The following is a 12,362-nucleotide window of genomic DNA, read 5'->3' as shown; positions in this document are numbered from 1 at the left end:
AACTTTGTTTTTATTTTTTAAGGAACTTAAACAGAACCGAAGTCAGGAAATTGATGATCATCAACAGGAAATGTCAGTATTACAGAATGCACATCAACAGAAATTGGCAGAAATAACTCGTCGGCATCGAGAAGAGTTAAGTGAATATGAAGAACGAATTGAAGAACTGGAAAATCTGTTACAACAAGGTTATTAACTTCATTAATGTAACATATTAGCTGGCATAATTAAATGACAAGCCTAGCACTGTAAGATCAGGATACTGATGTAAAGTTGGACAAAGTTCTAAAGAATGAGTAAATGACTAATTCTGCTCATCTGCCAGAAATTTGCACTGGCACTCCTATTGTCATGGTTCTGCAAAAATGGAAAGGTCCTTTGCCTTTGTGGCAAAAATTATAATACGGAGACTCTTGCATTGTTTGGTATATTTCACTTTCTTTCAAATTCAGATACATAGACTTTTTAGTATTTGACTCAAATAATATCTTTCCTCAACTATTTTTAAATGCTTTGCTTATTGTAGTTACTTAACTTCTTTTAGACTAGATTTCTTTGAGCATTTTTAGATTTACAACAAAATTGAGAAGAAGGTACAGAGATTTCCCTTATAGTCTCTGCCTCCACCCCTACCCCCACCCCCATGCATATTCTCTACCATCAACTTCACTCAGAAGGATGGCACTTTTTTTTTTTTTTTTACCAAGGATAAAACTACATTGACACATCATAATTGCCCAAAATCCGTAGTTTACTTTAGGGTTCATTCTTGGTGGTGTACATTCTATGGATTTGGACAAATGTATAATGACACGTATCCATCATTGTAATGTCATACAAAGTATTTTCACTGCCCTAAAAATCTGCCTATTCATCCTTCTCTTTATCCCCTGCAATTGATCTCTTTATTGCCACCATAGTTTTGTCTATTCCAGAATTGTTATTACAGTTGGAATCGTATAGCCTTTTCAGATTGTCTTCTTTCACTTAGTAATATACTTTTAAGTTTCCTCCATGTTTTTCATGGCTTGATAACTCATTTCTTTTTAGCACTGAAAAATATTCCATGCAGTTTATTAATCCACTCACCTACTGAATGACATTTTGATTGTTTCCAAGTTTGGGCAATTATGAATAAAGCTGCTATAAACATCCTTTTTGGGGTTGTTATGTGAATATAGTTTTCAGCTCCTTTGGGTAAATACCTAGGAGTATGATTGCTGGAACATATGACAAGAGTATGCTTATTTTTTGTTTTTTTTATTTTATTTATTTTGTTTTTTTTTAAAAATATATTTTATTGATTTTTTACAGAGAGGAAGGGAGAGAGATAGAGAGTTAGAAATATCGATGAGAGAGAAACATCGATTAGCTGCCTCCTGCACATCTCCTACTGGGAATGTGCCCACAACCCAGGTACATGCCCTTGACCAGAATCGAACCCGGGACCTTTCAGTCCGCAGGCCGACGCTCTATCCACTGAGCCAAACCGGTTTCGGCAAGTATGCTTGTTTTATAAGAAACCACTAAACAGTCCTTCAGAGGAGCTATACCATTTTACATTCCACAAGCAATGAATGAGAGTTCCTATTGCTCCACATCCTCACCAGCATTTGTTGGTGTTAGTGTTTTGGATTTTGACTTAATAGTAGTGTAGTGTTATATCATTATTTTAACTTTTCAAGCCTTCCAAATTCTGAAGTTTATAAAATCTTAGTTGTATATAGCAAGTTATTTAACTATTGGTACATTTGTTGTCCTTGACTTATGTTTATGTTCCAGGTGGCTCAGGAATTGCAGTAACTGATTACCCTAAAATCCATGAGATGCAAAGAACTATTCAAGTTCTACAAACTGAAAAAGTAGAGTCTACAAAAAAAGTGGAAGAACTTGAGGATCAGATAAAAGATATAAGTAGAAAATTATTGTCTTCAGAAAATGACAGAGAAGTTTTGAGGAAGGAACAAGAACGACTAAACGTGGAAAACAGGCAAATAAGTAAAGAATGTGAAAACTTGAAACTGGAATGTAGTAAATTGCAGCCTTATGCTATGAAGCAGAGTGACACTGTGAAGGAAGGGGAGAGCATTCTTCCACAGAGCACATCGCTGGAAGAAGAGGTGTTCAGACTACAGCAAGCACTGTCTGGTATAAAATGTTTGGAACTTACTCCTGATTGGTGCTTCACTGCATACTAGCTGTTTTTAGAGACAACTAGCTCTTTGTATAACTGGGTACTTTGTGGAAATGAAATATTTATGGAAATGACTGGAATTTGAATAGAATTGTTTGGTTTAGATTCAGTGTCATAATACATCACAAATAGGAATTTTCTACTAAAAAGGGTTAAGTGTTGGTTAGGTGTCTCTTAACCTCTCTTCCTCATCTTTTAAGTATTTACGTGTAACTCACTGATTTAGGAGGCCATGTACATTTCTGAGAAATGTTTATATAGACATTTGTTGGGAGTAGAAATGGGCCTATTTCTGTTAATTTGTAAAGAACCAAATATTTCCTATAACTCATTAGGGCTCAAACCCTCCAGTTATGGAATTCAACCTACGTTCTTCAAAATCTTGTGTTACCTTTCAAAATGATCTCCTGAATCTAAGCAAACCTGAGAATGATAGGAGCCATAGGTCTTCCATAGTTGTCCATACTCAAGGTGATATTTAGTTACCATACCAGTGTTCTGTTACAAAAAATAAGTATTAAATGAATTAGGCCAAGCAGCAGTACTCATTCATGCCAGAAAAACGTAACAGGAGCTCTTTAGCTGAAAGATACATCTTATTTTCCACTGTGTCCTCGTCTCACAATAAACTATATGAACTCATTCCTTCTTGTTCGGGAGGTTTCTAGCCCTTGTGTGTTTGTGAGTACCCATGAATTCCTGACCTGGAGGGCCAAATCTATAGATTTGAATTTAAGTTAGGTTCAAAGTAAAATCTCCATGTCCTCTCTTCTTTTCCTACCTTGGTAATTGCTAGCGTTTATCAGTCTCCCAAAACAGAACATTTGAAGTTATTCCTTAGAAAGTTTGTAGGTTCTTAGTACTTTATCTTCCCAGATGAGCTGTAGGGTTTCTCATAGGTACTTTAGTCCTGGGAGCTGCCATGAAGGCAGAGGGAAAGCTGTGCAAGTTGGATTTTGGACTTCTTTCTCATTTGACTTCAAAGTAGCTCAGCTCTTTTCAAAATAAATGTATTGGGTGACCCATATGAGTTTACTTGCTTTAAAAACAAATTTATTGGCTTAGGCCTTCCCCCTTTTCCATTTCCACTGCCATGGAATAACTTCAGCCAATCATAATTTTTTTTTTTTTGGCACAGTTAACTTTCATAGTCCCTGAATGAAGTAGGATAGCATACTGGTTAAGAACATAACAGAGTTGGAATCCAACTCCATTACTAACTAGCTGACCTTGGATAAGTTAATATCTCTATGTTTTGTTTTTTTCATCTACATGGTGCGATAATATTATCTTCTTTATAGTGGTTAAGAACATAACAGAGTTGGAATCCAACTCCATTATTAACTAGCTGACCTTGGATAAGTTAATATCTTTATGTTTTGTTTTTTTCATCTACATGGTTGCGGTAATATTATCTTCTTTATAGGTGTAGTAGTAATGACGATTTTATGACTTACTAGCTGCAAAGTTCTCTTTAGAATAGTGTCTAGCCTACAGTAAGTTTTATAAAAGTGTTAGCTGTTATTAGTCTCTGGGCTTCATTATCCCTTCTTCACATAATTTTTTTCTTTTCTTCGTCTTCTTTTTTTTTTTTTTTTTTGCTAAACAAAACTTCTATTGAGAGAAAAGAGTACGAAGAGGCTGTCTTCAAGAGGTTCTTGAGCCTCAGTCCTCAGGATGTGAGGCTCCCGGGCCGGTGATCTATTAGGAAAGGACTAGAATGAGGTTCCATGGCCAGACTAGCATGTGTTTCTCAGATACCATGCTGAGCTGCAGATCCTGGGCCCCTGTTTCTAGGTTAAGGCCTGACCCGTGGACTCACAGGCAAGGTCTGCAGTCCCCACAGTTTGGTCTTCAGAGGTGGCCTCATGGGGCAGGTTATATATTTGCTGGCAGAGCCACAGGACAGATGTGCTTGGTAGCATCACCGCTTGGTGTCCATCTTAGCACTGCTTGGAACAGATCCACATGGCAGCGGGCTGCTAATGCTGCCAGGTAGATGAGGACATCGCTAAGCTCCTCTTGAAGGGCTTCCACTGAAAGCTCTGTGGGCTCCTCCACTTCCCCAACCCAGGCCAGGCGGTTCCGAGGCTGGTGGAATGGTCCGTCTCTTGCAGCAGCAAACTCTGCATGGAGGCAGTACATGTTCTTGAGCATGGGCTCCAGCTGAAGCTGAAGGGGCCAGCAGCATTGGTGCCCTCCCCCTACGTCCCCACGCTTCTCCCCGCCCACAGTGGACATGGCACCCACTGCGCTGCAGCCCAGACTGCTCTGAAGAACCCCGCGCCCAGCTTGGAGCCTGCCTCAACAATTTTTTTTGTTTTTTTGCAGCCAGAATGATTTTTCAGAAATGCAAAGCAGGTTACATTCCTGACGAGTACTTTGTGGCTACCTGTGAAACTTCTTGATCAGACAAGTAATATCTTAATGATCTTTTTTTATAATATATATTTATTGATTTCAGAGAGGAAGGGAGAGGGAGAGAGAGATAGAAACATCAATGATGAGAGAGAATCATTGATCGGCTGCCTCCTGCATGCCCCCTACTGGGGATCGAGTCCACAACCCAGGCATGTGCCCTTGGCCGGAATCGAACCTGGGACCCTCCAGTCGGTAGGCTGACGCTGAGCCAAACCGGCTAGGGCTGAACTTTCTATATGGCTCCTTAAGCTGGCAATGTTGTCTCTTAGCTTTGTTGCCTTTGCATTTACTGCTTTCTCTGTGTAATCTCTCTCTTTTCACTCACTCTTCTTTGCATATTAATATTCAACACAGGTATTGTATTCACTCTGAGGCACTAGCGCAGCTGCTTCCCTGGCCCCACGTGTCACCCCACCCCACCCCGTCCTTCTGGTTTAGGAGTTTGCCCTCCTTGGCTTAATAGCACCTTGTGCTCCCTGTATCACACTGTACTGTAATCACGTGCTTACTTTCCTTCCCCTCTGAATTGTAAGCTCCTTCAGAGCAAGCAAGGACTACATTTTCCCATTTTGTGGTCTAGCAGCTGACCTCATAGTAAATGTTCAGTATTTCCTGTATGAACATTGAATGAATTACTTCAACTGAACTCATGGTATTCTGCATTTGTGTTCTAAAACCCCTTCTGTTTATGGATCTATCCGGAATACCAGATTGGTCTTTTTATTAGTAGTCATGTCTAAGTCACTTTAGAGAATTGATAGATTGTGTATTGTTGTATAAATATACATTTGTGTTTTAAGCCCTCCTCCCTCCTTGGTTTTAGTCCTTATACTATTTACTGTTACACAAACTAATCAACTCACTTTGAAACAGTTGTTACTGTTTTTATCAAGGCAATAAATATGATTCACTCAGAATACAATTATAATTCTTATATTGTTTCATAGAATTGGATTTTAACATAGTTTATACCTTGCATTTATAATATGACTTCTTTGGAATAGTCAAAATAGAAATAAAAAATAACAAACATACATTTTACTCAAGAACTCTCAGGGCTTGCTAATTGTGCTTATAAATATACTTTATTTTAATTGGGTTTCATTTCTGAGTTTACTTTTAGAAGGGGATTATGAAGTTATTTTAAAGAATTCTAATGCCAGATCCATTGTTGTTTTTACAGATGCTGAAAGTGAAATAACGAGACTGAGTCATTTAAACCAGGTAAACTCATTTTAAGAGAGAAAGCTTTTGGCATTGGTTTACCCAGAAAAACCATTACAGTTGCTTATTTTGTGTGTGTTTTTAAATATATTTTTATTGATTTCAGAGAGGAAGGGAGAGGGGGAGAGAGAGAGAGAGAAACATCAATGATGAGAGAGAATCATTGATCGGCCTACTCCTGCATACCCCTGACTGGGGATCAAGCCCACAACCCGGACATGTGCCCTGACCAGGAATCCAACCATAATCTCCTGGTTCATAGGTCAATGCTCAACCACTGAGCCACACTATCCAGGCTGTTGTGTGTTGTTGTTTTTTTATAAATTCATGTGAACTTATCCTAGGAACTTTTATCTTGGGAATTTTATGTTTGCTGATTAACAACAAACTTTTTGCATTATAAATTAACAATTTTAAATGTTCCATAATTGAAAAATGCAAGTATATCTCTTTGAATATTAATTAGACAAATGTTATATTTGTAGAGACAGTGGAAGCAGATCCTCTACCAAAATGAGAAATGTATTTTGGTTTCCCTTTATGATATTTAGGGAGTTGTTTCTTTTTCTGATGATTACAGGTTATTTTGTAAATGTATTTGTATATTTTTTCAAATATAATAAAGAGCCCTAACCGGTTTGGCTCAATGGAAAGTGTCGGCCTGTGGACTGAAGGGTCCCAGGTTTGATTCTGGTCAAGGGCATGTACCTTGGTTGCGGGCACATCCCCAGTAGGGGGTGTGCAGGAGGCAGCTAATTGATGTTTCTCTCTCATTGATGTTTCTGACTCTCTATCCCTTCCTCTTCCTCTCTGTAAAAAATCAATAAAATATATATATAATAAAGAAATCCTCTCTGCAAATGTCTGTTAAATGAGTGATGGGCTTTTTAGATGGTCCAGTGTTGCATGCTTATAATTTTTATGCCACTTAAGAAATGCAGAGTACAAATACCCAATTGTATAGCTTGCCTGCTTTCTTATAAACTCGAAATTTCCTGTCATCTGAAAATTGTTTTTAACATGTTTACAGGATAATCTCACTGAAGACAATCTGGAACTTAAAATGCGTGTCCAAGTTTTAGAAAAAGAGAATTCATTATTGAGTCAAGAAAAGGTGGGTGCAATAAAAATGGGGGCAGAGTTAAAATGGTGTGTGCATTATATATCGATCACAGCTAAGAGCCAATTTATATCAAAATGAGTGTTTAGTTCTTGAGAGTCCTGAGGGTAAAGCTGATCTCATCGGTGCTTGTCAGGCCAGGTTGAAGTACTGGGCAAGGTTCAGAGTATGAGCCTGGCCAGAGTTCCTGTTTAGAGATAAACCAGTAGGCATACAGATAGGAGCAGAAAAGAAAGGTAAAGGTTGTTCTTTGGTTTCAGATGAAGTCCTGACAGCAACATACACACAGGTGGGTCTGGAGCCTGGAGTGGCATACTATAGTAACTATACGTACTGCTTATATGCCCCAGAATGTGTCTAGTGTGGTGGACAGGAATTTTTTAGTGGTGAGGGGCAAAGAGGGACATTGCCAGTGGTAGAAATAGGGTCTCTTGTGTATATTGGTAGCAAGGATAGAGTAAGATTTTGTAATGTTATGTTGGGTTTTGTTTATATTTTTAATCTTTTAGTGTCTCTTCTTCCAATTGATAGTATGTGTTGTGGTTTTCCCCTTTTATCATTTAAGGAAGAACTTCACATATCACTTTTAAAATTAAACAATGAATATGAAGAAATTAAAAGTACAACTGTGAGAGACATGGATTTGGATTCAAAATTACATGACTTAAGACTTAATTTGGAGGCAAAGGAACAAGAACTGAATCAGAGTATTACTGAAAAGGAAGTACTGATAGCTGAGTTAGAAGAACTGGATAAGCAGAACCAAGAAGCTACAAAGGTAATAAGTACCATATTAAAGACAGTGTGGTAGCACATTCTAGCCAGTAGACCGAACACTGGATTAACAAGCAAGGTGATTAGTTGATTTAATTTTGTGTTTTAATTAATATTTTAGTTTATTGATGCTCTAGTCATAGAGGTTGGCAAACTTTTTCTGTAAAGTGTTAGTAAATATTTTTGGCTCTGCAAGCCATATACTCTTAGTTGCATCTGCTCAACTCTGTTGTCATAATATGTAAACAAGTGAGCCTGACTCTCTTCCAATTAAAACTTTATTTATAAAAACAGGTGGCAGGCCTGATTTGCCCCATTGGCTGCTGGTTTGTTGACTCCTGCACAGTGTTTAAAGTTGAAAATAAACAACATATATCTTTTACCTTCTTTAATTTTAAATTCTAAGTTCTAAAATGATAAAATAATTTTCTATAAAATATTAGTACGTTTGTTGGATTTAAAAAAAAAAGAGTTTTAAGAAGGATTAGAGCCTGGTTCTTTTACCTTCTTTAATTTTAAATTCTAAGTTCTAAAGTGATAAAATAATTTTCTATAAAATATTAGTAAGTTTGTTGGATTTTTTAAAAAAAGAGTTTTAAGAAGGATTAGAGCCTGGCTGGGATGGCTCAGTGGTTGAGCATCGACCTATGAACCAGGAGGTCACAGTTTGATTCCCAATCAGGGCACATGCCCGGGTTGTAGGCTCTATCCCCAGTGAGGGGTGTGCAGGAGGCAGCCAATCAATGATTCTCTCTCATCATTGATGTTTCTATCAGTCTCTCCCTCTCCTTTCTTCTCTCTGAAATCAATAAAGTCATATTTTTTTTAAAAAAGGATTAGAAATAACTGAGAATTATTATTCTATTGTATACGACATTTTATAAAATTTCCTTTAGGTATAAAATGAGAATGTTTTAAAGTTAATATGCAAATTATTATTATTATTTTTTTGCAGCACATGATTTTGATAAAAGATCAGCTATCAAAACAGCAAAATGAGGGAGATAGCATCATCAATAAACTTAAAATAGATCTAAATGATGAAAAAAAGAGAGTTCATCAACTTGAAGATGATAAAATGAACATTACTAAAGAGTTAGACGTGCAGAAAGAAAAGTTAATTCAAAGTGAACTGGTCCTAAATAACTTGCATTTAACCAAGCAGGAGCTAGAGGATAAAATAGAAGATTTAGTAGATCAACTAAATAAATCACAGGACAATAATTTAAATATCCAGAAGGAGAACTTTGAGCTTAAGGAACATATTAAACAAAAGGAGGAGGAACTTTCTAGAGTCAGGTGTGAATTAACTCAGCCTCTTCATCAAGACTCTAACAGCAATTTTAAGGATGACTTACTTAAAGAAAGAGAAGCTGACATCAGAAACTTAAAGCAAAATCTTTCAGAAGTAGAACAGCTCAATGAAAATTTAAAGAAAGTTTCTTTTGATCTCAAAATGGAAAATGAAAAGTTGGTTTTAGCATGTGAAGATTTAAGACATCAGTTGGAAGAATCTATTGCTGGTAACAATCAGATTTCTCTGGAAAAAAACACAATTTTGGAGACTCTGAAAACGGAAAAAGGACAGTTAGAAGCAGAATTGTGTCGGGCTGAGAAGAGGCTGTTGGAAGAAGCAAACAAGTATGAGCAGACCATTGAAGAACTGTCAAAGGCAGGGAACTTGAGTGCCTCTGCTTTACAGCTGGAACATGAGCGCTTAATTAAGCTCAGTCAAGAGAAAGACTTGGAAATAGCAGAACTCAAAAAGAATATTGAGCAGATAGATATTGATCATACAGAGACTAAGAACATTTTGTCATCTAGTTTAGAAGAGAGGAAGCAATTAACACAACTTATAAATGAGAAAGAACTTTTTATTGAAAGACTTAAAGAGAGAAGTTCAGAGCTCCAGGAGGAGTTAGATAAATATACTGAAGCCTTAAGAAAAAATGAAATTTTGAAGCAAACCATAGAGGAGAAAGACAGACATCTTGGATCCATGAAAGAAGAAAACAATCACCTAAAAGAAGAACTGGAACGACTCAGGGAACAGCAGAGTCGAGCTGCACCTGTGGCTGAGCCTAAAACCCTTGACTGTATTACAGAACTAGAATCTGAGGTATCTCAATTGAATATAATAAAGGATAATCTTGAAGAGGAAATAAAACACCACCGAAAGATAATTGAAGATCAAAACCAGAGTAAAATGCAACTACTTCAGTCTTTACAGGAGCATAAGAAGGAAATGGATGAGTTTAAATACCAGCATGAGCAAATGAATGTCACGCACACCCAACTCTTATTAGAGAAAGATGAGGAAATTAAGACTTTGCAAAAAACAATTGAAGAAATCAAAACCCAGTTGCATGAAGAAAGGCAGGGTATTCAAACAGAGAGTTCTAATATTTTTCAAGAAACAAAAGTTCAGAGCCTTAACATAGAAAATGGAAGTGAAAAGCATGATTTATCTAAAGCTGAAACTGAAAGGTTAGTAAAAGGAATAAAGGAACGGGAATTAGAGATTAAACTTCTAAATGAAAAGAATCTATCTTTAACTAAACAGATTGATCAGCTGTCCAAGGATGAGGTTGGAAAGCTAACTCGGATTATCCAGCAGAAAGATTTGGAGATTCAGGCTCTCCACGCTAGAGTTTCTTCCGTTTCCTACAATCAGGATATTGTTTACCTTCAACAGCAGCTGCAGGCCTTTGCTATGGAAAGAGAACAAGTATTAGCTGTTTTGAATGAGAAGACTAGGGAAAATAGCCAACTAAAAACAGAATATCACAAAATGATGGATATAGTTGCTGCCAAAGAAGCAGCCCTCCTTAAGCTGCAAGATGAAAATAAGAAAATGTCCACTCAATTTGAAGGTGCTGGCCAAGAAATGTTTCGAGAAACTGTTCAGAATTTATCTCGTATCATTCGAGAAAAAGACATTGAAATAGATGCATTAAGTCAGAAATGTCAGACCTTATTGACAGTTTTACAAACATCCAGCACCAGTGATGAGGTTGGAGGTGTTAATAGTAATCAATTTGAGGAGCTTCTACAGGAACGTGATAAGTTAAAACAACAAGTAAAGAAAATGGAAGAGTGGAAACAGCAGGTGATGACCACAGTACAGAATATGCAACACGAATCAGCCCAGCTTCAGGAAGAACTTCATCAGCTTCAGGCACAAGTGTTGGTTGACAGTGATAACAATTCTAAGTTACAAGTGGACTATACTGGCCTGATCCAAAGCTATGAGCAGAATGAAACCAAACTCAAAATTTTTGGGCACGAATTAGCACAAGTTCAGCATAGCATAGGGCAGCTTTGCAACACCAAAGATCTCCTTTTAGGAAAACTTGATATTATCTCACCTCAGTTCTCTTCTGGATCATCTCTTACCTCCCAGTCTGCAGAGTCTCTTAAAACAACTAAGTCTGAAACATTAAGTGAAGCTTCTCAGCACGAGATAGAAGAGCTAAGAAAGTTGCTGCAGGAAAAAGATGCAGCAATTAGAACTCTCCAGGAAAATAATCACAGACTCTCTAATTCAATTGCTGCCACCTCAGAGCTAGAAAAAAAAGAACACGAACAAACGGATTCAGAAATTAAACAGCTGAAGGAGAAACAAGATGTTTTGCAAAAGTCACTTAAAGAGAAAGACCTCTTAATTAAAGCGAAAAGTGATCAATTACTTTCTGTAAATGAAAATTTCACAAACAAGGTGAATGAAAATGAACTTTTAAGGCAGGCAGTAACAAATCTGAAGGAGAGAACATTAAGTTTAGAAATGGACATTCGTAAATTGAAAGAGGAAAATGAAAAAATAGTAGAAAAAACCAGGGAAAAGGAAACAGAATATCAAGCATTACAAGAGACTAATATGAAGTTTTCTATGATGCTGCAAGAAAAAGAGTTTGAGTGCCACTCAATGAAGGAGAAGGCTCTTGCTTTTGAGCAGCTACTGAAAGAAAAAGAGGTATGTCCTGAATGGGGTATTATATACAGAGGGAAGTTCGGGTGGAGGAGATTTTTAATGTTACTCCATTGATATTATCTTTGAAGGGGAATATGAATTTGTTCACTTAGAAATACTTATTTCAAGGTTTTGTGTTTCATTCTAAATAAATATTCTTCAGAGGCATCTGGAAGTTTCTCCCCCAAATGACTAGGTATTTCCAAATATTTTTTGATATTGGGTTAATCTTTTAGAGCCTGTTAAGTAGGAAAGGTTTAGTAATAATATTTTTCTTCAGAAAATAGAAATGTGTTACAAGAGTATTTGAAGTCAGTGCAACTTAACCAAATTTTAGGCATATTTCAGTAGCTGCTAGTAATGTTAACATTTCAGAGGTTTTTATATGTGATGAGAAGTTCTGTGAAATACATGCTCCATCTTTGACAATCTGCAATAGGTTATACATTTTACCTCGTAACACAGTAAGCACGTGTGTGTGTGTGTGTGTGTGTGTGTGTGTGTGTGTGTGTGTAAAACAGAAGTTTCAGGAATTAGAAATTACCCTTACTATATGTGATGCTGTATTTAAAAAAGTTTGACATGCTTGCATTAAATTGATTTTTATGAATCAGTCACAACCTAGGATTTGAAAAATGTTAGCCATGAGTACATGAGTA

General features: G+C 36.9%; 1 protein-coding gene across 3 annotated transcripts in view; it reads left to right on the top strand.

Annotated features, from left to right (window-relative positions):
• Positions 1–12,362, top strand: part of TRIP11 (thyroid hormone receptor interactor 11) — a 65,208-nt gene that overhangs the window by 18,062 nt on the left and 34,784 nt on the right. For all 3 annotated transcript variants that reach the window (XM_005871201.2, XM_005871200.2, XM_014543688.1), the window contains exons 6-11: positions 23–188; positions 1,783–2,148; positions 5,799–5,839; positions 6,870–6,953; positions 7,525–7,737; positions 8,689–11,706. In XM_005871201.2, coding sequence (XP_005871263.1) covers positions 23–188; positions 1,783–2,148; positions 5,799–5,839; positions 6,870–6,953; positions 7,525–7,737; positions 8,689–11,706 — 3,888 coding nt within the window. The remainder of the gene's footprint in view (positions 1–22; positions 189–1,782; positions 2,149–5,798; positions 5,840–6,869; positions 6,954–7,524; positions 7,738–8,688; positions 11,707–12,362) is intronic.

This window comes from Myotis brandtii, unplaced genomic scaffold, assembly GCF_000412655.1.
Source record: "Myotis brandtii unplaced genomic scaffold, ASM41265v1 scaffold332, whole genome shotgun sequence".
In the NCBI taxonomy this organism is placed as follows: domain Eukaryota; kingdom Metazoa; phylum Chordata; class Mammalia; order Chiroptera; family Vespertilionidae; genus Myotis; species Myotis brandtii.
The sequence above is the reverse complement of the archived record's forward strand: the minus strand, read 5'-3'. Positions and strand labels throughout refer to the sequence as shown.